General features: G+C 40.5%; 1 protein-coding gene across 1 annotated transcript; it reads left to right on the forward strand.

Annotated features, from left to right (window-relative positions):
* On the forward strand, positions 1–19,439 carry TMEM167A (transmembrane protein 167A). The gene is made up of 4 exons (XM_038123678.1): positions 1–78; positions 10,188–10,297; positions 15,008–15,042; positions 18,275–19,439. The coding sequence occupies exons 1-4, from the start codon at positions 76–78 to the stop codon at positions 18,343–18,345; spliced, it is 219 nt and encodes a 72-aa protein (XP_037979606.1). The 5' UTR covers positions 1–75; the 3' UTR covers positions 18,346–19,439.
* The last annotated feature ends 2,247 nt before the right edge of the window (positions 19,440–21,686 follow it).

A 21,686-nucleotide genomic window follows, 5' to 3' on the forward strand; every position in this document is an offset into this window, starting at 1 on the left:
CGCGCGCTGAGGGCGCGCGGTGCGCGCTTCCGCCCGTGGCGGCGGCCGGAAGGTGATGTGGCGGAGCGCGGCGCGATGGTAAGCGCGGCCCGGCGCCGGGCCCTCCCCGCTCCCCTGCCTCTCCGCGGCCCTGCACGGTGCCCAGCCGCGCCTCCCGGCCTGGGCGGCGCTCACAGAGGTTGCTAACCGTGTAAGCCGGCGGCCCGCGGGAGCGGAGCCGCCTCAAGGCTTTGCTGGGAGTAGCGCGGGGCGGGTTTGCATTTGGCTTTGGTGACAGAAAAAAAAAAACCGGTTTGTGTCTGTGCAGGGCATCAGCGGCCGCTGCGAGGTCGGTCAGGTGCTGTGCGTGTCTCTCACGGCTTCCTGACGTCATTTTTGTGTTAATGACGTCATTTTTATGCTGAGTGACGTCATGATGCGTTGTGTGGCGTGATGATCATGGTGCAGTGCGCTGAGCCGCGTCATTGGCTGCTTTTCTTGGGTGTCATCAGAGGCCCGGGTCCATGTACTCGTGAAAACTCAGGATTATATCTAAAACTATATATATAATATATATATATATATATATTATATATGTACAAATACATATATACACATATGGGTATGTATATGTATGTATACATATATGTATATATAAACTTATATGTGTGTGTATGTCTATAATTCTATATATATATGTACATATATAAAATTATATATCTGTGTACATGTATTTCCTTTTTTTTCTGTATTTTTAGAAAGTCATACGTTCACAAGATGCGTAATTTTTAAGAATATGGAAGTTTATGTCATATAACTTACATTATAAACACGTGTTTTTAAGTTTATTTATAGTTTTGTAAACGCCTAGAAGACAGGTTAATACGTTTGTAATAGAATATCTGTGCCTATATATGAGTTTATTATGTGTTTATAATTCCATATATATTTACATATATATGCATTACATATATAATTGCATATATAAATACATATATTACTAATATGTGTAGATATAAAGGTACTTATACATATATTTATGGGTGTATGCAAATGTGTAATTGAATATTTTAATAATTATGTATTATATATTGAAAATATAGCTTTTTGTATAAATCACACACATAAAGAGAGTGGTTTTATATAAAGATATAGATATATATATATGTGTGTGTATGTATAAATATATATATAATATATAAGTACATACATTCTTTATGTAGACTTAGAGGCAAATTGGTTGGTGGTTTGTTTTTTTTTCCTTTCTCCCCATTTTTCCAGTCTCTGTGCAGGTAACATAAAGAAAGATTTTGCTTTTCTGTCGCAGTTAAAGCTGAGCAGTGAAATACTTTTCCTTAGTCGCAGTTTGTACATTAAATATTTATACATTAACAGCGTTTATATGAGCAGGGCAGACACATGAACTTATATTTAAAAGGAAAACCAGAGGAATAACGGAATTAACATGAGTTTTTCCTGTGCAAAGAACGTGTTTGTCCATAAGTTCAGCACGGAGTTTGTTTTAAGAAGGGATTTTTTAGCTTTTCCCAATAATCCAAACGTGGTTTGGGCTGAAAGGGACGTTTAAGTATCACCTGGCTCCCCTTCCATGAGCATGGGTAGTTCATCCATCATTGCAGGGTTGCCGTGCAGTTTAATGGAATATTGCTGTGTTTCCTGTGTGTTCACAGAAAATATCAATATCACCTGAAGCTCCTTACGGCTCAGTTCAGAAAAGGCCACAGATCTTGTCACCAGCAGGAAATCGCTGGGAGTTGCTCACCTGAGCATTCCTTGGCAGATCTTTCCGATGAACCTGCTCCAGTCTGGGGCTCCAAGCAGAAAAAAAAAGGAGATTTTTTTATGATGAGAAGCATAAATTATCTCAGGAGATCTAAAGCACACGTGCAGAAAGCAAGAGACCTCTAATCAGTGCCGTGGAAAGGTGAATATGGAGAATTACAGCAGCACCTCACTGCTCTTTATTGCACTTAAAAGGGTTTGAGGTGATAGAAAAAGGTGAGGGAACTTGGTGGGACATTGGTGTTGCTCAGTGTAATGGTTAGATACCACAAATTATTTAATATTATATTACTATGTAATTATATTTTATGTATTTTCCTAGTGATATGTAAGAAATACATAACAGTAACTTAAAAACAAATCTAAGAAGATGATGGCAAATGTATGAGATTCTGGTAGGAATATCTTCTCCACTTGCCCCTGGTCCTTACTCTGGGACCCTGAAGCAAGAAACTCTTGTAAGGATGGTTTGCTTGTGATTTAATGTTGAAAATGAGGTGAAAATAAGTTTCTTTCAGCCTTACTGTGATGTTTGAGTTTCTTCAAGAGAGCAGCAGCCCCCCAGGACTTTGGGTCCTCCATGATGCCACCTCTGGTGTCAGGGCACTTTAGAGGAAAAAAAAAAAGGATAATTTTTGAGCTCACATTTCAGTGTGAGAGAGGAAAGAGCTGCTGTCTGTGTGTCATGGAATGGAAGAGATTAGAGCTACATCTCCAATTTATTCTCCTTGTCCAAAGAGTAAGAGCTGCAGTTCTGGCTAGCTAGCAGCACTCTGAATATTCTGCATTCTGTACTGTTCTGAAGCATGATTTCCAAAGAACTTTATCCCTTAGAAACTTCTCATCCCGTTGTTTTCCAGGCTTCCTTACCTGGCTAAACAGATGAGAACAGAAAAAAAAATAATTTCTTATTTATTTATTTATTTATTTATTTATTTATTTTTATTTATTTATATGTAAGCTGACTTTTACCTGTCTTTTTTTTTATGTGAAAGCAGAAATTGTGGGATATTTTTTTTTCCTCTTCCCTGCCAGTGAGAACTCACCATTGTGACTTAGAGCAAAACCCTCACTATTTTCGCTTCAAGCAGCCATGGAAGCCAGTAGAAGCTTCTCAGTGGATTCCAGACTTGCTGGGAATGGAAAGGATGCAACAGGGATGCACGGCTCCCTCGTTTATTTAGGAGCAGAATGTATATTGTTTGCTGATTTCCACAAGTCAGTTTGTCCTGCCAGCTTTCAGGATTTTACATCTGAAAGCTCAGTGGAAGTTTTCCTGGTGGGCTTGAAAAGTTTGCCACGTGCATGAATGGAAGGAGGGAAGAAGCCAAAGGTAACATTAAAGTTAATGAGGAGCTCCTCACCTCCTGAGGGTGGTCTTCACTTTCCTTCATAGCAGAAATGTGAAGTTTCACTCAGACAGAATTTGGTGATGGAGAAAATTTAAAAGAAGTGCAGAAAACTTGACAAAAATGGCTTCTTCCCTGTCACCCTCTGTTTGGGGCTGATCCCGGCCCCACATTACTGCACAAAAATTGATTTGGGAACTTTCCACGAGGACAAACATTTCTGTCACAGTCTTTGTTGCTCTCTTAGTGTGGTGTTTATAGAAGGAAGGGGAGTTGCTCATAGAGCCAATTGTAAAAACATTCATTAGTAAATATTATTTCAAACCAAGCTGTCGGATATAAACACAGCAGAACCCAAGACACTGCTCTGAGAAAAGAGCTTTCAGGAGTCTTCAAGTACAAAGACTTTTGGTTTGTCTTATTCCGAATTACAAGAATGAATCAATCCTCATTCAGATTTGCTCGCAGCTTTGTTTTTTATCATGACCTAAAGGTAGATAGGTTTGAAAATGTCTTGTAGGTCATATTGTAGTCTTAAAGTGTCTTTGTATTGTGAATTTATTGCACCTGAAGCATTTAGTGTAGATACTCTGTCATCTTAGAGGGCAGTGTGAAAATACATTGTCAGTGTTTTATTTCTGTGATTATTCAACTGAGGAAATTACTCTGTCAAGGTAAGATTGTCTCTTTTTGGAAGAGTAGTATGCAGTGAGACTACTTCAACAGATTTACGCAGAATGACACTGGTTGTGAGAAACCATTTCTTTGCTGAGTGGCATAAAAAAGTGAACGTCACAATTACATTTTTTGGTTGCCTGTGGCGTTAGACACCACACACATTCATTGTAGCAGCTGTAGCACTGAATATGTTTTCCTGCTAATGCACAGAGCCAGGCGTTCAAACTCAACAAAAGATTGTGATTTTCAGCCTGGTGACTGTGGAAACAAGGTGGGAACAGCTGTGAAAAATATTACCTGTCTTCCAGATGCTAAATACTCAAACCATGCACCTGAACCTGTGCCAAATAAGAGACCTGCAGAGGTGCTGTGGACCTGGGCCAAGGGACGTGACAGGCTTAGCAGAACTTGTCACTGTTTCTTAACTAAGTATATTTTTGCCTGGTATTTGTTCTTCGTGTTTGAAAGAGATGGTTTGACTATGAATGAACAGGAAAAAAATTGGTAAATAGTATACATAAAATATTTACAGTTCTCTTTTCTACTGTTAGGTAAATTACAATATATCTTCCTTTTTGAGAAGTTAGACTTGTTCCCATGGCCGTGTTCACATTCCTGTAGCATTTCTGTTCCAAACTCTTTATTTTTGCATGCTGCTTTTATTACAGTAAGGATGTCACCTGATTCAAAGTGTACTTTAGTATGGCTCTTACCTCTTCCATTCACACACAAAGGTTTTACTCTTTTTTTCCATTTCAGTACTAAATTTGTGGTGAACTAAACAGTGTGATATGCAACTTCAGATGGGAGAGGTACTTTAAAAAAAAAGGGGTTATTTCAAATATTGCTTTTATTTATTGGGGTAAGACAGCAGAGGAAAAATATCTCTGTAAAATTTAAGACTGTATAATGTACTGAGAAGACCTGGGGGAAAAGGAATTGTAAGATTTTACTGACATATCCACCATTATTCTTTGATTGTTTAGTAAATACGTGGGCATACACTCCTTTGTGCTACAGTGACCCCAGTAAAAGAATTTAATAGTCACTTTGTTTTTCATAGTAAGATACTTTGGTGAAATGCTGCATCTGCTGGCTGCTTGCAGCAAAAGTTCAGTTTTCAAACTAGATATTGGGGCAAAGGGGGAGGAATTCAAGCAAGTGTGAAATTTCAGCATCGTTGTCTTGAGGTGTCTTTTCACTGCTGGCCTGTGGATTTAAATTACAGTAAAAATCCTAAATGTGCTAAAGTCAAATGAGCTTTTTATAGGGGAGGGCAGCTGTGTCCATATGTTTAATTAAGTGTTTAATTGTTTGAGGAGATGGGTTATGTTTTAATTAGATGTATTAGTCTTCAGTTGACTGGGAAGCAAACCTGTTAGTTGCACTTGCCATTTAAACTTGACAATGTGCTTCTCCAGGAAATTACTGGGAAAAAAATTCCCTATTTCTCTAATCAAGCCTTAGCTAACGTTCCATGAGTGCAAAAAATACATCTTTCAAATAGAAATCTGAATGAACATTAAATATAGTACTTAAATTCTTTATAAACAAAATACTGAGGAGAACATGCTGTAAATCCAAAGTAAAAAGCCATATTTATGCTGGAGCAACTGCATCTGGCTGGTATTTGGATACTTACTAACACCCCTTGCTTAGTTTTGTTGCGTACTTTTGCCAACAATTGCTTCAAACTTGACTAATTTGCACTTTTTGTAATTTTTTTATGATGCTAATTAGCATGCCTCTTTTACAAATGCTTGTTTTCCATTTGTTTGGATCAGATTGCGTTTGGCAGCAGTGGGAAAAATAATTATTTTTTAAATATATTGTAAAATAATACAATTAGATGCATTTTAAATTAGTTTTTAGCAGTTGCTTTGGCTTTCAGGTTGGGAGTAGTAGGACATGATTTATATCCTATTATTTTTCTCATTATTATATTTTGAAAGATTTTATTTTACTGACAAAATAAGAATTGTAGGGCCTAATGGAACCCCTAGATAATAAGCATTTTCTCTTTCAGTTTTGTAAGGACCTCTTCGTTAAAATTTCATGGCTTGATTTAACTTTTCTGTGATGAAATTTTTATCAGCTCTTCCTTAACTAAAGTTTAACTGCAGTATGTATGCTCTTGCTCATATCCCAGTATGAGAAAGGAAGATGGATGATTTGGTATCCGTATTTGACTACAGAAAATATAATTATTCATCAATTTTATTATACTGGGGAGGAAAAAAAATAAAACCATTCTAGAAAGACTGAATATTCTGAAGCGTATTACACAGAGATTATACTGTAAAATATTCCAGTTATTTATCTGTGTTTGCCCACATAAATTGGTTGTTATAATTGTAACCACGGGGCAAAGTTTTGCAACTTGCTGGCACTACAATGGCCTCTGCTTTTATAGCACAGATGGATGAAATCATCATGGTCACGCTGCAATCAGAGATAAAATAATCATTTTGTAAATACTTTAGGTCTAGGGAAGGTTAAGCTTTGGTTTCAGTGCTAAGTCTGCTGAGATAAACTCAGAGAGCTTTTGTGTTAGGCTTTCTACCAACCCAAAAGGGCAACAGCACAGGGTTTGTGTTCTTCTCCTGCATGTTTCATTTCCCCTGGAACCATGAGACTGGGTGGTTTATTTTAAACAAAAGTCTGTGAGACAAGGGGAAAATCAGCAGGTCCTTCATGACCTGTTCCACAGACAGTTTCATCAAAACCTAGGGTGTGATTTATTACTGTGCTACCCAGGGCTTGCATCAGTGGGTAGTTTTTGAGTGTGGTGCTGCCTGCAGGACAGGGAGCAAAAACCATGTCTGAAGCAGAGAATATTGAGGCTGATGGAGTGAGTGAAGACTGCAGAGATGGATAAATTACAATGTCTTGTCTGTGGGTGTTGTCAGTGCAAGAAAGTGCTTAGAATTAGTGCATTCCTTATGGTTATTTCTGCATATTGAATTGAATTCTCCTGCAAAGTGCAAGAACTGTTGGTAACCACAACTCTGAGCTGCTGCTTTTTATCCTCTTCTTCTGCCCAAATGTAGTAAATCTAATGCTGAGGGACAGCTTTGTCTGTGATGAGGTTGGCAGGAGCTGTGCAATTGTCATGATTCCCTGTCAGATCCACACAGGTAACTTCTAACTTTCAATCAACACTTACTAAAGTACATTAAACCTCAGTTTGTACTCAGATGAGAGTACATTCAGACAACTCTAGCTGTACCACTTGATTTCCAACTACTGTATATTCCCATGAGTATTTATTTTAATACAAGCCACTGCTGTTAATCCCAACACAATAAAACTTTCAGGAGTACTAATTCTTTATGGTTTATTATATGGAGTTTTTACTGAGATATGTTATGATCAGGAAATAATATTGAGGCTTTTTTTAAAGGCCTGGTTTTGGAAAGGATTTAAAACAGCCTTTGGGCATGTAGCTCTCAAAGCTGAAGTCCATAGTCTTGAATTTCCAAAGACATTGGAAAAAATTTGTCTCGTGCAAGTTCAGGTGAATACAGTAACTCATTGGTGCTGCAGGTGATGTGGTGCTCCACACAGGAGGGGGCACAGGGGGAATGAGACAGAATGGAGCAACTGAGATTTTCCCACTGTGTCAGAAATGCACCAAATGCAGATGTAGAAAATTTCAGCCTGTGGAATTAAAGCTTGCACTGTCTAAAAGCAGAATAAAATGCCAGTGCTGGTTCTTTCTGGCATTGCAGCATGAGTCTTAGGAAGTTAGTTGTCATTTCACCCTCATGGGGACACAGTCTAAGAGAGAGCGCCAGTTTCTCCATGTGCTGAGATCTCTTTGTAGTGGGAGTGAGGCTCACAGGATTTACCATAAGCCAGTCAACACAGGTCAAAAATTGCAATTAATACATTTTCATCAGAGCAACCCAGTCTAAACAAATGAACAGCAACACATCTGCGTTGTCCAAGTAGCTTGGTATGTAAATGCAATTTTTTAAAAGGTTTCTCAGCAATGTATAACTCTTGCAGCAGCTTTTAATTACAACAGTTGGAGCAGCCAGATGTAGGTTGGTGCTCTCTGTGAATTCAGCTGGGCCATGAGAATTACTTCAGATGTGAAGAGTGAAGCCGTCTAATTCAGGAATAAATTCTCATTTCCAGAAATCATAAGCAAATTTTGGAACACTCACATCTGCCCTTTCAAAGCGGCTGTGCAGATAAACGTGTCATTCAGGGCACGTTTCTGTGGAAGGGCAGATGGGATTACAGCCACGCATATCTGAGGAAACACGTGAAGACCCCAACAAAGAACAATTATATGCGATTATATACTGCCCCAGTTGGCTGATGATAGCACATTTCATGAGTATACATTTACAGCCCCTGCTTAAGAGGAAGCAAGTGTGCCCTTCTGCCATTTTGCAGTGCCGGAGCGCCCGGTGCCGCCTCGGGAAGCAGCTGCAGGAATTCATGGGAACGCAGGGCTGTGAGCTGTCGGGGCAGCTGTCTGTCTGTCCCGCAGGACTGATCGAGTTAATCAGTTGATAGGCAGTATCTGGCTGTGCTGAGAGCAGCCGCTCCTGGATCCGGCCCCGCCGCGTTCCTAGACCCGCAGGAGCCAGGGGGAATTGAGACTTCCCTGGTTTCTGGAGCTGGCAGAAACTTCTGCTGAGCACAAAGGCTCCAGAGGCTGGGGATGGCAGCGTGTGTTGTCCTTTGTGAAGTGCCTGTCCATTATTTATGACACGATGGGGCAGAAGAGGTGCCTGGTTGGGCTGAAATGCTGAATTAAATATGATTTAGGAAAGGCTGTGATACGAGAGGATACCAAGCAGCCTCATGGTTGGGACAGGAGGGCAGGCTTTGGGTGTGGGATCTCTGCCCCCTCATCACAGAAAGGGTGGGTTTCAGGGATGCTGAAATCTCTCCTATACAGGGTGCAGAGTCAGAGCATCTCTGATGATGCTTCTTAACAGAGTGGCCTGTTGAACCCCATTAAGTTAAAATGCTGAAACTGCTTTAGATGGCTAACCCTGCCTAAAGCATGTATTCAGCCTGGAGTTCATATGATCCATGGAGACTTCTGAATAAGATGAAGTTTTTTGTTCTGTTTCGCTGTTGTTGGTTTTGGTGGGTTTTGATCACCAGGTTTTTGATCTCAGTATTGGAACACTTGTGTGTGTTCCAATGGCTGTCCCTCTACTAGAACTTCTAATTTTTCTCTCCTAATTTCCTGCCAGTGCCATACTGAACTAGAATAGCATGGTTTTCCTTTATAATTCTCATTAGCTAGATAGATTTGACATCAGAGATTCAAAACATTATGATTTTGTGACATAGGAAGAAAGCATGTGCTCATCAGCAGTGATGTGCCTCAGGCTGTGTGGAAATGAAGGCTCTGATGTGCCCTAAAATATGCTTGGAGAAGGAAATGCCAATGTATTATCCTTTCCTAAGTGCTAAATGTTTACCTTTAATTAAATACCACTACTCGGCCAGCTGGGTTGAGCAGTATGAACACAGGAGACAGAAGTTCATCAGAATTCCAGAACAAAGAGTGAATTTATTGCATTTGCCTTGACTTTTTTTTTTTTTAGCTCACACTAAATCAGATTTGCAAACGAGCGTAGCAGAGTGAAGGTAAAATAAAGCTTTTTGAAATAAGCAGTTGCCTCTTACACCACCTGGTGCTGTTACATTGACCACAATGTCAGTTGAGACACTTAAGAGAAACCCCAAAACCTTAAAAGTAAAAAAGAAAGAAAGGTTAAAAAGAAAGGTTTATGGGTTGCACTTTCTGCGTTTTCCTGGTACTTCACGCTTCAGCAAATTGCCAGATATTGCAGCAGGTTCTCAAGAATTGTCTCTTCTTACTGCCACTAGGCTGATCAGTGTTTGCTGTCAACAACAGAACTTTACTTCTCAATCCTAAGAGATTAATCAGTTAAATAATTTCATCAATTTCTTCAGGATTTACCACGTAACTAGCACTTCTGAGAGTGTATTTATAATAATGATGTTTTTAATTTGCAATCAGAACGTTATTTGAAAATAAAAGAAATCAGTTATCATAGTTCAGGTGGGCTTAACTGTATATTTTCTACAAATCTGTTAAATTTGACCTGCAGCCTTTAAAAAGTGGTATTTTAACAAACCTGCTGTACATTCTGAGTTCTTTTTTGTCTTGGCTACTGCTGGTTTCCTTGCCAGTCAGTCATCACCTCTACTTTCACTACCACCACTATATTCCATGGATGGAAAGGTTTTCTGGCTCATTGTAGGTTTCATTTTTGGTGTTGTTTAAGGGGTCACCCATTTTTTCCAGAACTTTCACTTCGAGAGGAGTTCTGCACTGCAGAGATGTAATTCTTTTGTTTTCCTGATTCTCTTCCATAGTCTGCCATCTTCAACTTCCAGAGTCTGCTGACTGTGATCCTGCTGCTCATATGTACCTGTGCCTACATCAGATCCTTGGCTCCCAGCTTACTGGACAAAAATAAATCCGGGTATGTGGCCTGATCATTTCAAACATCCACAAGCTGTGTGGGTTCAACTGCAGCCTTTCAGCATCTCCTGATGAGGTCTGTGATAATGCAGATCCTGCTTTGAACATTTTCTCTCTTTAAAGATAAAAATCTTAATTTTCTACCTCACAATAGAGTGCAATAAGGTATTGGCAAGCACTTAGTTGCAATTTTATTGAAAGAATTTATTAGCTCGCTAACCTTGCTAATACTGCATTATTAATCTTCTAGATTTGTAGTTTTGTTGTTAGATGCTTATTAGAGATACAGAGATGAGAGACAGAAATAAAACATTCTTCTACATGTGGCTGTTGTTGCAGTGATTTATTTTTGATTCCTAGGGTGGGTAAGAAAACAGCAGAAACTGGCTTTTTGCTTGTTTTCAAGATAGGTGTTTTGCAGATAGAAGTTTGAAACACAACTTTAGCAATAATCTGTAACCAAAAGACAACTAAAAATATTTTATAAAATAAGCAATGCGACCCTCTTGTGTGGTCTATTCAAATCATGGTTTTGTATCCTCTAAGGTGAGGGAGTTTTTGAAAACTTCTACAAACCTAACTTTTTGGGTTTTAATCATATGGATGCTAGCTGTGATCAGCAGAACTGTGATTTACGTGTGGTGGGTTTCAAGTAACCATTGGGCAGTTGTGACACAGAAACGTCTGGGGCTGTCCACAGAACTTCAGCAATGCTGCCACCTCAGGTTAGTGCAAAGGAGATGATATTTGTAGAAGCAGGAGGTAATTCTGGGTGGAAAAACAGACAGGCTTTTGGATGCTGAGTGTTTGACTTCTCCACTTTTGCCATTACATCATTTCCTGTTAAATAAAATTTTCTTCTTCCCTAAGTGTCCTCCATCGCTTTGGCATTTAAGTTCAGAAGTGTCCAGTTTTAAATAAGTGTTGTGACCAAGAACCTCGAGTGTTTGTCTTCCAAAAACCTTCGTTGTAATTAACCTCTGGGGTTGCTGGTTTATTATCCAGGTTTTTTTTTTTTTAATTTTAGCAGTGTAAGATATCCAAATTACGCCAGCTTTTTTTTTTCTTTATTTGGAATTCTAATATGAAAACAGTTGTTTCCTTTTATATGAGGCCATGAAATTGTCACTGACATGAGAGGTTTCTTTGGATGGAAGTAAAGATGGAAGAAAGGATGACTTCATGAAGGACAGGGAGTGGGGGGATGAGGGGAGTTTGGGTGTCTGCTGGTGGAAGATAACACAATAGTCAATGAGGTACACACAGTAAGAAGTAAGAATGTTTATTTTACTGATTAAAATTTTAGTGCTGTTCTTGGCAAGGAGTATTTCCTTTAATCTGGAGCTACTCTGTTTATTCTTGAGGCAAATCTGTCTGGAGTACAATAGAACTCTCTTCATAAAACATTTCCAAGGGGTGCTGACACTGTGGAGGAGTTGGGCGTTTGATGTGTAGGTTTGTATTTATGTAGATGTAGGACATACCCATTTTGTTTTATAATATATATTTGTAGACTACTTTGTACTGGAGAATAAAACCTTGGCCTGGAAGCAATGAAAGTTGTTTCCTGTATGGTAGATGTTTACATGGAGCTCATATGGTGCTAAACCCCTTTCCCTCTCTTCTAACGTACTCCATGCTCCAGTGGAAATGTCTGGACATGTGGGATAAAACAAATTCTAGTGATACTTCAGTTTGCCACAGAGATGCTCTTAACTCATCATTCCTGCTCCAAATAAAAGCCATAAAAAGGTAGCAATAAAATACGATGGAGAGGAGGAATGTTGATAGTTATGCACTGTATTTCTGAGTGAGTGGTAACTTTGCTGAGGATTTAGGTCTGTAGATAATAAGTGAAGAAACATATTTCTGTTGGTTGAGAGACACAGTTGCACAGTGATGTCATCCATCCTTATAACCCTGTTTTTCCTCCCCCTCATTTCTGCCAAAGTGTGTCTTTTCCTACCAAGCCAACCAGAACCTTAAACCTTCATTTTCCCTGAATGTTTCCATGTGCTGGATCCTGAGCAATAGTGTTAAAGGCTGGGAAAGCAAGTGGAGATTTACTGTTTCATGCTAACTAGAGGAGAATGTACACCACAATGTAATTCTCTCCTCCCTGCTAACCAGAAAGATGTGTTAGCTCATGTGCAGCAGAGATCCCCTTTGATTTTCCATCAGCATTGCAGTGGGGATGTCTCACACTCCCTCCTGCAGTGGCACTGGGCTTCTCCTGGTGAACACATGGCTCTTTGCAGCACACCCAGCCATAGCAGTTGTTGTCTAAGGCTTCACCAACTCCTCCTCAGCTTAAGAGGTTTCATTTATTTGGGTTTTCTGTCCTCCAGGTAACCACATCCACTTTTCACAATGAGTGCTTTTAGCATTTAGCACTGAGAGCCAGGAATCTGCAGCAGTTTGTGCACTTTTGGGCTATGGCTGCAAGAAAGAGCAGGGATCCCAGCCAGATCCACACCTTCACCTGCATCCAAACAAGGATGGAGCAGAACACAAAGGGTGGAGGAGGAATAGTGCAGTTACACCAAGGAGTTGCTGCAGGAGGAATTGTTGTGGAGCAGAGTTATTCAAGGCTGCATCACTTCTGTAATAAGCAGGTTTTGACTTCAAGAGGTTCTTGTGTACCTGGGATGAGCACTAATGGAAAAACCAGGGGAGCAGGAGGTTTGCACAGGCTTTTCCTGCAGTGGGAGCTCCCCAGTTCTTCCAGAGGATACATTATCAGAAGGTCCAGAATTCAGTCTGCTTCTGCTCAGCATCAGGTTGTGTGGACAGAGGTAATGAGCTGTTCCAGTAGCACAAAAGCCTCTTAAGATGTTCTGGTGTCATCGTGGGAAGGCTGATCAGTCCTCGTGTCAGTGGCTTCAGGTTCATAAACTGTTAATTACAGTTGTTAAGGGCAGCTGGTGAAACCCATCCTCTGTTTTATACCTGGCAGGTATAAAAGTAGGTAGGGAAAGTCAGGTAGGGAAATTTCTGTTTTCACCAGGGGGGCTTTGTAGGGCGGTGTGCAGTAGTGGCTTCACGTTAGTCAAGAAATCCCCGAGAAGACAAAAAAATACCCTTGCTGAGATGGTGAGGCAAATTCAGTAGACTTCCAGGCTGCCTGAAGGGGTTAATATTCTTTTTCCCATGCAAGATTCTTCAAAAGTATATAAACAGAATGGTAGTGTTTTATTTCTTTGAGCTCCTGGGCAAGCTTTTGAGAGATGGCAATATGAGAAGCAGGGCTGTGGAAGTTTTCCTGTTGGTTTTGCAGCATGCAATCTGTAAATTGTAATTTTACAGAGAGTGAACAACAGTTTTGAGAACCTGAGGTGCTATCAGTGGAGCACTTCAGATTTACACATGAATGCCTTTCTACCTGCACGCATCTTCAAAAAGTGCTTAAATGTCTCCAGGTTACTTTATTGTATGACCTCTTAGCCTGGAAAAGTGTGGTGGTCTATATGCAGGGATCATTACTTCTGCTTGTGGAGCTGCACAAAAGCAGGAAAAAAAAGAGCTTCGGTTGTACAGAAATACAGTCAACCCCAAATATGTATGTGTGTATATATATTTTGCTTGAGGTAAAGCTAAAATCTAAAGCACAGATGAAAATGCCTGTTTTTGAAAATGGAAATAAATGCTCTTCATGATGAACTGGTCAGCAAGGGGCACGTAAGTCAATTTCACTTTGAATTTGAACACCTCAGTCACTTGCTGCCGCCCTTGGTCTTCACCTGCCCAGCACTGAATCTTTGTCTCAGAAATAGAGGAGGCTGCTAAATGGACAGAGAGATGCTGAAGTAAACCACGACCATAAAGGAGGACATAAAATGGAAGTAGCAGAGAAGTAAAAGCTATGTTGGCTGCTCGAGCATGTAGGAGCAAGTGGCCCAAGCCTGCCTGTCTGCATTTAAACATGTTAGAAGTCAGAAACTCTCAGAGCCCAAAAAAGGGCAGAGACAAACAATCAAACCTTTGTGGGTGTGAGTTCAGAACATTATTTGTGGGGTTGTATTTATTTGATGGCAGTTCTCCAGAGTGCTTCCCCACAATGTTCTGTGCCATACTGTGAAGGAAACCTTCCTGCAGACAAGCTTTGAAGGGCTGAAATGTGTCTGCTTACACAGGACACCTCAGTATTGTTCCCCTTATCTTCCTCAGATCCTAAAGCAGTCCCCTCTCCTCTGGAGCTGTCAGTATGAGATTATTTTAGTTACACAGAGAAACTGTAGGTTTGTGACATCCCTTTGGGTGTTCCCTGCATTGAAATCTGCTTTTCTCTGTTGGTGTTTCACTTGTGAGAGGTAAAGTCCTGGGCACGCAGCACAGGAGAGACATGAGCAACGTAAATGTTGTTAAAGGAGTAAGAAAAAAACAGAAGAATTGGGAAGATGTTTTTCTTCACAAAATTTTCTCTCTGGGGTACTGTAGATAAATATGGGGTTCTGATGAAATCTTTAGATCTGGAACACAGAATGAGTTAAATGTATCTTTGCATGCAAAAAGACCCCTGCTAGACTTAGCGCGTTGTCACTTCTGTAATTCATATTCTGTACCCTTATGTGCAGGTATCTGCTGTTTTCTGGTGTTCAGAAGGGAATCCAGTTGACAAATTACTGTCCGTTCAGATTACTTTAACATACAGAAAATCATTTGACTTGGATGTATTAAACCAAGAGCCTGATGATTTTTTTTTTCTTTACAGACTGTTGGGGATATTCTGGAAATGCGCCAGGATTGGTAATTGGTTTTTTATTTTTTTCCTTCAAAATCTTTAAGATCAGTCCTATTTCTACCATAATTTATTAGGATTATGTTGCCATGTAGCAATGAAAACCATACACATCCTTTGTCTTCAAAAATGCAGGTTTTAACCTCCATGAAATAAGGGGGCAGGATATTGCTTTCTTAGATTAGCATCATGGAAATCCTGCATCTTCTCATGTCAGTTCATGTATTTAGTGTTACAATTTCAAAAGTCTTTTGCATTTCTTGCCACGTGAAACAACCAAGTTTGCATTTCTAACAGGCAAAGAAATCAGTGGTTTCTTATAAACTGCAGTCTGTTTGAAATTGCAATGGACTGTTGAAAAAAAGCCAGATATTTACCTTATAGCAATAAAACAACACGGAGTTCATAATGCATTAAGGTTCCGTTAAAGCATAAATGTGGTTTTTTTCCTTTCCCTTCTTTGCTCAGCTTCTGTGCACTTTTGAATTACACAAAGCTGTTCGTGTCAAGTGACATCTGCACACAGGCTGATCAGCTCTATCTGATTCTTGACATTTTCCCATAACATTGGTTTTATATTTATTTTAATCCTTATCCTGAATTTATTTTGAGAAGGAAATTGGAATATGCAACAGAAGTTTAGTCTTAACATTAAGGTATAGCCACAGTTTAAGGAAAAAAAAAACAACTACTAACCCATCATCAGTGTTCAAATTGCATTGTTAATTCAGAGCAGAAACTTTGAACTTGTAATTCTAGATCTTCCTACTTGTCACTGAACCTAAAGAAAGCCTTTATGATTCCCTTTCTGCATTCCCAGGCAGAACATTTTACGGGATGTCAAAAAAGCATTGACACAAAAAGCAGGGTTTTGGTGAAGACCGGTTGTTAAAATGATTGCAGATATTGTCCTATTTAGATAATAGACATAGCAGAACCAATTTTAGTGCTGTAATTGAAAGATGCTGGGAAGGTGGCAGCTGTCAGAAATGAATTTCAGGCTATACCAGTGAAAACAAATGTAAAATGTAAAAATTCAGCATAAGGGTTTGTTCAAAGCTGAAGAGAGCACCTCACCTTACCTTGCCATCTTCTTTGTAGTTAATTAAGTGCAAGGATATTTTTTTTCAATTAGCTGTTTCTTTTGCAACTTGCATCTAGAGTGGACCACTTTGACTTCCTTTTAGATTAAGAAGTGGAAATGAGCTTTGGAGAAGATTCCTATCCTTTTATGTGTGTTAATCACAAAGCCAAGTAGAAAGTGTAGGTTTTAAAAATGAAAATGTCTATGGGCTTCCTTTACATTTCACATCCCTGGTATGTTTAAACAACCTTTTCACATGTACATAAGATCTTAATCACCAGCAAGTGGTTACATATTTACAAAGTTGTGCAAAATAATGTTTAATCCTGCCACATGGTGATTTCTCTTTTAAGAAAATTAAGAGCAGAAAAGCATAACCCATATGAAAATTGTAATACCCTGAACCGTAGGAGTTGGACTTCCTCAAAATTTATTTTAAACAGATGTGAAACTGCAGACATTAATTCGTTCAGTTATTTGAAGTTTAATTAAATATATGCCAGATCATGACAGAATCTTGTAATGTCACTGGGACGTCAATCCTGTGTATGGGAGGTGTCACTGCAAGTATTTTATTTTTCTTTTACTGTGGAAAGTTTGTTCTCTCTGTGTTTAAGGGTTCTGCTGGTAAAAGAGAAGACTTTTTTTCATAAAAAGTGCACCATGCTAGACTTGGGAGCCTTGGTGGTTTTTTCCTTTAATGTTTCTCTGAAAACTGTGTTTCTGATAAGGTGGTTTGTAAAGACAGAAGACCTCCCACAGCAAAGGGAAATTGAACTTTGCTTAAAGCAAACAGCCCCCAGCTCTGTCTTTATACTCCTGGGTGTGTAAAAACAGGGATCTTCTCACTTGAAAGACACACTTCAGTATTAACGCTCCCTGGCAGTTCTGTAGGCTGGAGGTCTCTCCAGGCAGAATTCAGTGGAACCATGAAGCATAAAGTTTAAGTGTAAAAACATCTTGGTAATTAATGGACAAAATGCTCTGTGTAAGTAGGTACCAGTCTGATAACATTACTGATGTTCCCCTAGTTGTGTTACAGTTTCCCACCTGAGAATCTTTTTTTTCTTGGTGAAAAACAGACTTCTGTAACATTCTGTCCTGGACCAAATGGCTGGGAAAAGATCTCTCAGGATTGCTTTGGCCACCAGATAAAAGTCTATTAATGGAGTAAACTTAACTCTCTTCCACAGTTTGCCCTGGGAAACTATGACACCAGTTTGAAAGAGTCAGAAAATAGAGTTGTCTGTGCAGCTTCTGTGATCTGCTGACCATTTTTATCATGGAAATCTGTGGACCAGACCCTCTCCACATGCATACAGTGCTGTGTCTTTTTAGCAAAGCGAAAAAAGGCATCTGGCTCTGTCTGGGCAGCTGTGAGCTCACAGCTCTGGCTGCTGCATGACACCCTGCACAGAAGATTCACACTGCAGGTGGCAGGTACCAGGACCAGACAGCACCAGCTGCACCTCAGCTGACACAGAACAGCTCCTGAGCAGCCATAGAGGGGCAGAACCAGCAAAAATGGGGTGTCCTGGGCAACTTTATACTGCCTGCCCCCTGACTTTGGCACTTGGAGGTAGCAGCAGCATAAAACTGCACCTCAGAAAAGGTGGTTTGAGATGGAAGCCCTTACATGGGCCTTTCACAGATACCCAGAATCAGCCAGTGTCACCCCTGCCATGGCAGGGACACCTTCCACTGTCCCAGGCTGCTCCCAGCCCCCGTGTCCAGCCTGGCCTTGGGCACTGCCAGGGATCCAGGGGCAGCCCCAGCTGCTCTCAGGGCCTGCCCACCCTGCCAGGGAACAATTCCCCATTGCCAAGATCCCATCCAGCCCTGCCCTCCTTCAGCCTGAGGCCATTCCCTCTAGTCCTGTCACTCCCTGCCATGTTTACAAGTCCCTCTCTTAAGGCAAAGAGTCCCAACTCTGTTTTTATGTATCAAAACAATGTGTCCTACATCCAAGTTTACCCACTGCCTGTGCATGTTCTTTGTGAATACACAGCTGTACTTCTGCCTGCCTTTCTCCAGCTAGAAATGTTGAATACCAGCTCGCACGTGCCGTGGCAGAGTTACACTAGGCTAGGAGCTGGTGGGTCTGTTTAACCCTGCCTGAACTTCTGTTTGTTCTGGGCTCTCTCCCCTCCTGCCAGGTGAGCGGAAGAGCCCCTATGTGGCCGTGTGCTGTGTGGTGATGGCCTTCAGCATCCTGTTCATGCAGTAGCAGCTGGAGAGTGTCCCTGAGTACCCAACAGCAGATCCTGTGTCAAGAAAGGATGGGAAGCCTCAGCAAGTCTCCTCTCACGCGATGGATAACCTGTCTCCCGGTGGACACCCCTGCAGATGTACCAGCATTAGTGATCATAACCCAGATGAGATGTGCTTGTTAATGCCAGCTCAGCACTGACACTCCTGCTGTAACTCGTGGAAGGGTGTCAGGTGTGTGTCTGAGCTTCAGGGGAGCTCTTTTTGTTTGTTTTTTTTTAAACACCATGCAGTTGAAAAGGCTTGCTGTTTCTAATTCTTTAAAATTTCTTGTCCAGTAGACCTGTTGAATGAAACGGTAAAATGGTAAATCAGCCACAGCAATAAGACCACCCTTTGAAGAATAAAGAGTGTTTTGACTCTAGGGGATATTTATCAAAGTATTTTTAGTTCTTGCTGCCTAAACAATTCCTTATGATTTGTAAGTGATGGCTCCACTCTCATCCTAAAAATATGACCTCTTACCTAAGTTACACTCAGCTGTTTTGTTTCTAAACTTGTAATTTCTCAATCTCTCAATATTTCTGTTGTTAAGAAAAGGTGTGAAATAAAGGCAGGGACCATAATTGTGATGTAGTGATGTCTGATTAGCTGCTGAGAAGGCAGAGATGGGGGATCTGAGACACCTGGATTGTTCTCTGTAAAAAAACACACGTATTCATTTTTAGAGGTTCCAAAATGTTGAGAAAAGGATTAAAAAGGCTCTGCTGCTGCTGTTGCATGCATGGAAAGATTTCTAAGTTATCAGAATGAACAGTTAGCTGCAGATAAGGAAGTTGCATGTCATAGTATAAAGGTTGAAGCAACTAAATTACACTCACCAGTAGTAAAGATTAGATTACTTTTAATGATACCTCCCGTTATTTCTTAATTTTGCACACTTCCAGTAACATAGTGACTTCTTCAATAATGCCTGATAGGTGTGTTATATCAGACACCTGTGTGACTTCATACTGGCTGCATTTGGGAGAGTTGTCTGTTTGCAGTATTTGTTGTTCTGGAAAGGCTTGTGATCAGAAGGAACAAAGCTAAAAAGTAAAACACACTTTAAGGTATGTTAACAGTTGTCATTCTTGTTTGAAAACCTTATTTTCATCAATCCAAATTATCTTGCAACTAGAAAAAAAAAAGCAACTTTGAGTTATGACCTTTGTGTTGTCTCATGTGTACCTGCGAATCTAAAGCATCAGAAGCAGCAATCCAGACTTTTGTATCCTGGTCTTAGGGAAAAAAAAAAGATTTCTCCAATTTGGGCCAAATAAATACTCCTGGCAGTGCAGAGCTGTAGGACTGGAACCATGCTGTGCACACACAGAAGCCTGGGACTGGGCAGGGGATGTGGGGAGTGCAAAATCTGCTCTGTAACTTTAAACCTGGATGCTGCTCCGAACAGGGCATCAAAGGAACTCAGGTTTGGATTTCAAAGGAGCTGTTCCTCCACAAGGGGAAGGGAGATTCCTAAAAAGTCTTGGGTTCTGACTGTCAGGTGTATACATGTTCAAAATATGCAGAGAATCATCTGGTTCCTTTTTATGTTGAGCACATATATTCTGGTTATTATTTATTTTAATGAACAATGGCATTTTTATGATATTCACACAGTTCCTAGTCATACAAGATGTTCTAATTACCAGATGAATTCTTAATAATCCCTGGGGTTTAGCTGCAAGTAGGAATACCAGTGAAAGAACCCAATGAATTTTTTTGCTCTGAGTGTCTGAAAACTACTGATATGGAGGAACTGTGTTGCAAAAACCTTCTCTGTTAAGGTTGTATCACCCAAGAAGCTCAGACAGGCCTCTTCCTGGCTGTTATTTGTTCTTCAGACTTTATTTGTTATATAGCAGCTCATCCTTTTGGCCTAAATGCAGGTGATGGATGCTTCTTAGTTGGGATTTTTTTTTTTATTTTCCCCCTAAATGACATTTTCAGCCTGTTCATTAGGTGCTAGCTGCATGGCTGCGCAACAAAACGTCTGGAAACAAGATCTTTAAACTGGCAAACTGCAGTTGTGCTGGAATTGCTGCTTCAGGCAGGTGTTTGCCTCAGGAGTAAGTCTTTGGTTTTCAAGTTTTTTAGCTTTGAAGAGATTGATACCTCATGTATTTTAGTAAGATACAGAGTAAATACTGGTTTCCAAGGTTAGAATCTTAAAGCCATTTTGCTTTCTTGGGTGTTTTTTTTTGTCATTCAAAAGAGTTTGCACCCACAGCATGTCTGTACTCCTTTCCCTGTGCAAAAGGAACAGTGATTAAATGTGACTGAAGCTGTAGTTGTGCCTGCTACTGTGGAAAAGTATTTCCACACTGAGACTTTCATCCTTTTTTCCTAAACAGCATCATGGATGTTGTTGATGCCCAAACATCTGAAACACAACGTGTTGCTCTTGGAACACACAAAGTATTTAATACCCTTGCATGTACTTGGTATGGATTAATACTACATTAATTTCCATCCACATCTGCACTTTAAATGGCCTCAAGTTCAAAGCAGGGCTTTAGGAAGGCTGAATGGAACAGCAGTAATTGCCATGTTGGGAAATGAGTAAAGCATGAGTAAGAGATGGGATCACGGTGAAGGTCTGATGTTCTGGAGGGACTGATAAGCAGCTGGGCAGACGTGGCTGGTGGAGGAGGAAAGACAAAGTGGAGTCCAAGGATGACAGGAAGATTTCCTGTTCTTGGAACAATGTCCCTGTTCTGCGAATGCCTTTTCTACCTCCGTAACCGCAGCAGTGAGCAGTGGAAATACAGTGTCACCAAGAGGTGAAGCTGCACTGTGATGGACGAATAAATGCTCTGTTAGTGCTCTGCGGCTTTTACTATTCCAGTTTGTCTCCAGTTCTGTCCCACTGGCATCTGGGGCAGAGCCCACTCTCTAATGCCTAGAAAGGCTCATCATGATTGATTCCTTCCCCCCTTCTCCCTTTGATTATCATCTTCTAGAGAAAAGAAAACAAAACCACCACCTTCCTAATGATTTAAAATGCTGAACGTGGTGAAACCCACCAGAAGCCAGGAAAGTGTGATGTAAACCTGCCTCTCAGGCAGCAACTTTACATTATCTAGTCCAAACATTCCCAGCAAAGAAAAGTTTTCCAGCCAGGTTTCTTTTCCCTCCCTTTTCTCTTGTTTTACCTATGCATTATTACTCATTCCAGACACATTGGGGAATGCTCCCAGCATCCATCACAAAGCTTCACATGTGTTTGTTGGCACTTGGCTGCCTGCAGAAGCAGTTTTCCCTTAGCTCCTGTACTGCAGTGTAATCAGCATGCCAGGCATGGCAGATCCACACTGA

Source organism: Motacilla alba, chromosome Z (genome assembly GCF_015832195.1).
Source record: "Motacilla alba alba isolate MOTALB_02 chromosome Z, Motacilla_alba_V1.0_pri, whole genome shotgun sequence".
Taxonomy (NCBI): domain Eukaryota; kingdom Metazoa; phylum Chordata; class Aves; order Passeriformes; family Motacillidae; genus Motacilla; species Motacilla alba.

Coding starts and splice junctions, on each gene's coding strand:
- TMEM167A (XM_038123678.1), top strand. Junction 10,298..15,007: donor CTGGACAAAAATAAATCCGG/GTATGTGGCCTG, acceptor TTTTCTTTACAG/ACTGTTGGGGATATTCTGGA. Junction 15,043..18,274: donor CTGGAAATGCGCCAGGATTG/GTAATTGGTTTT, acceptor CCCTCCTGCCAG/GTGAGCGGAAGAGCCCCTAT.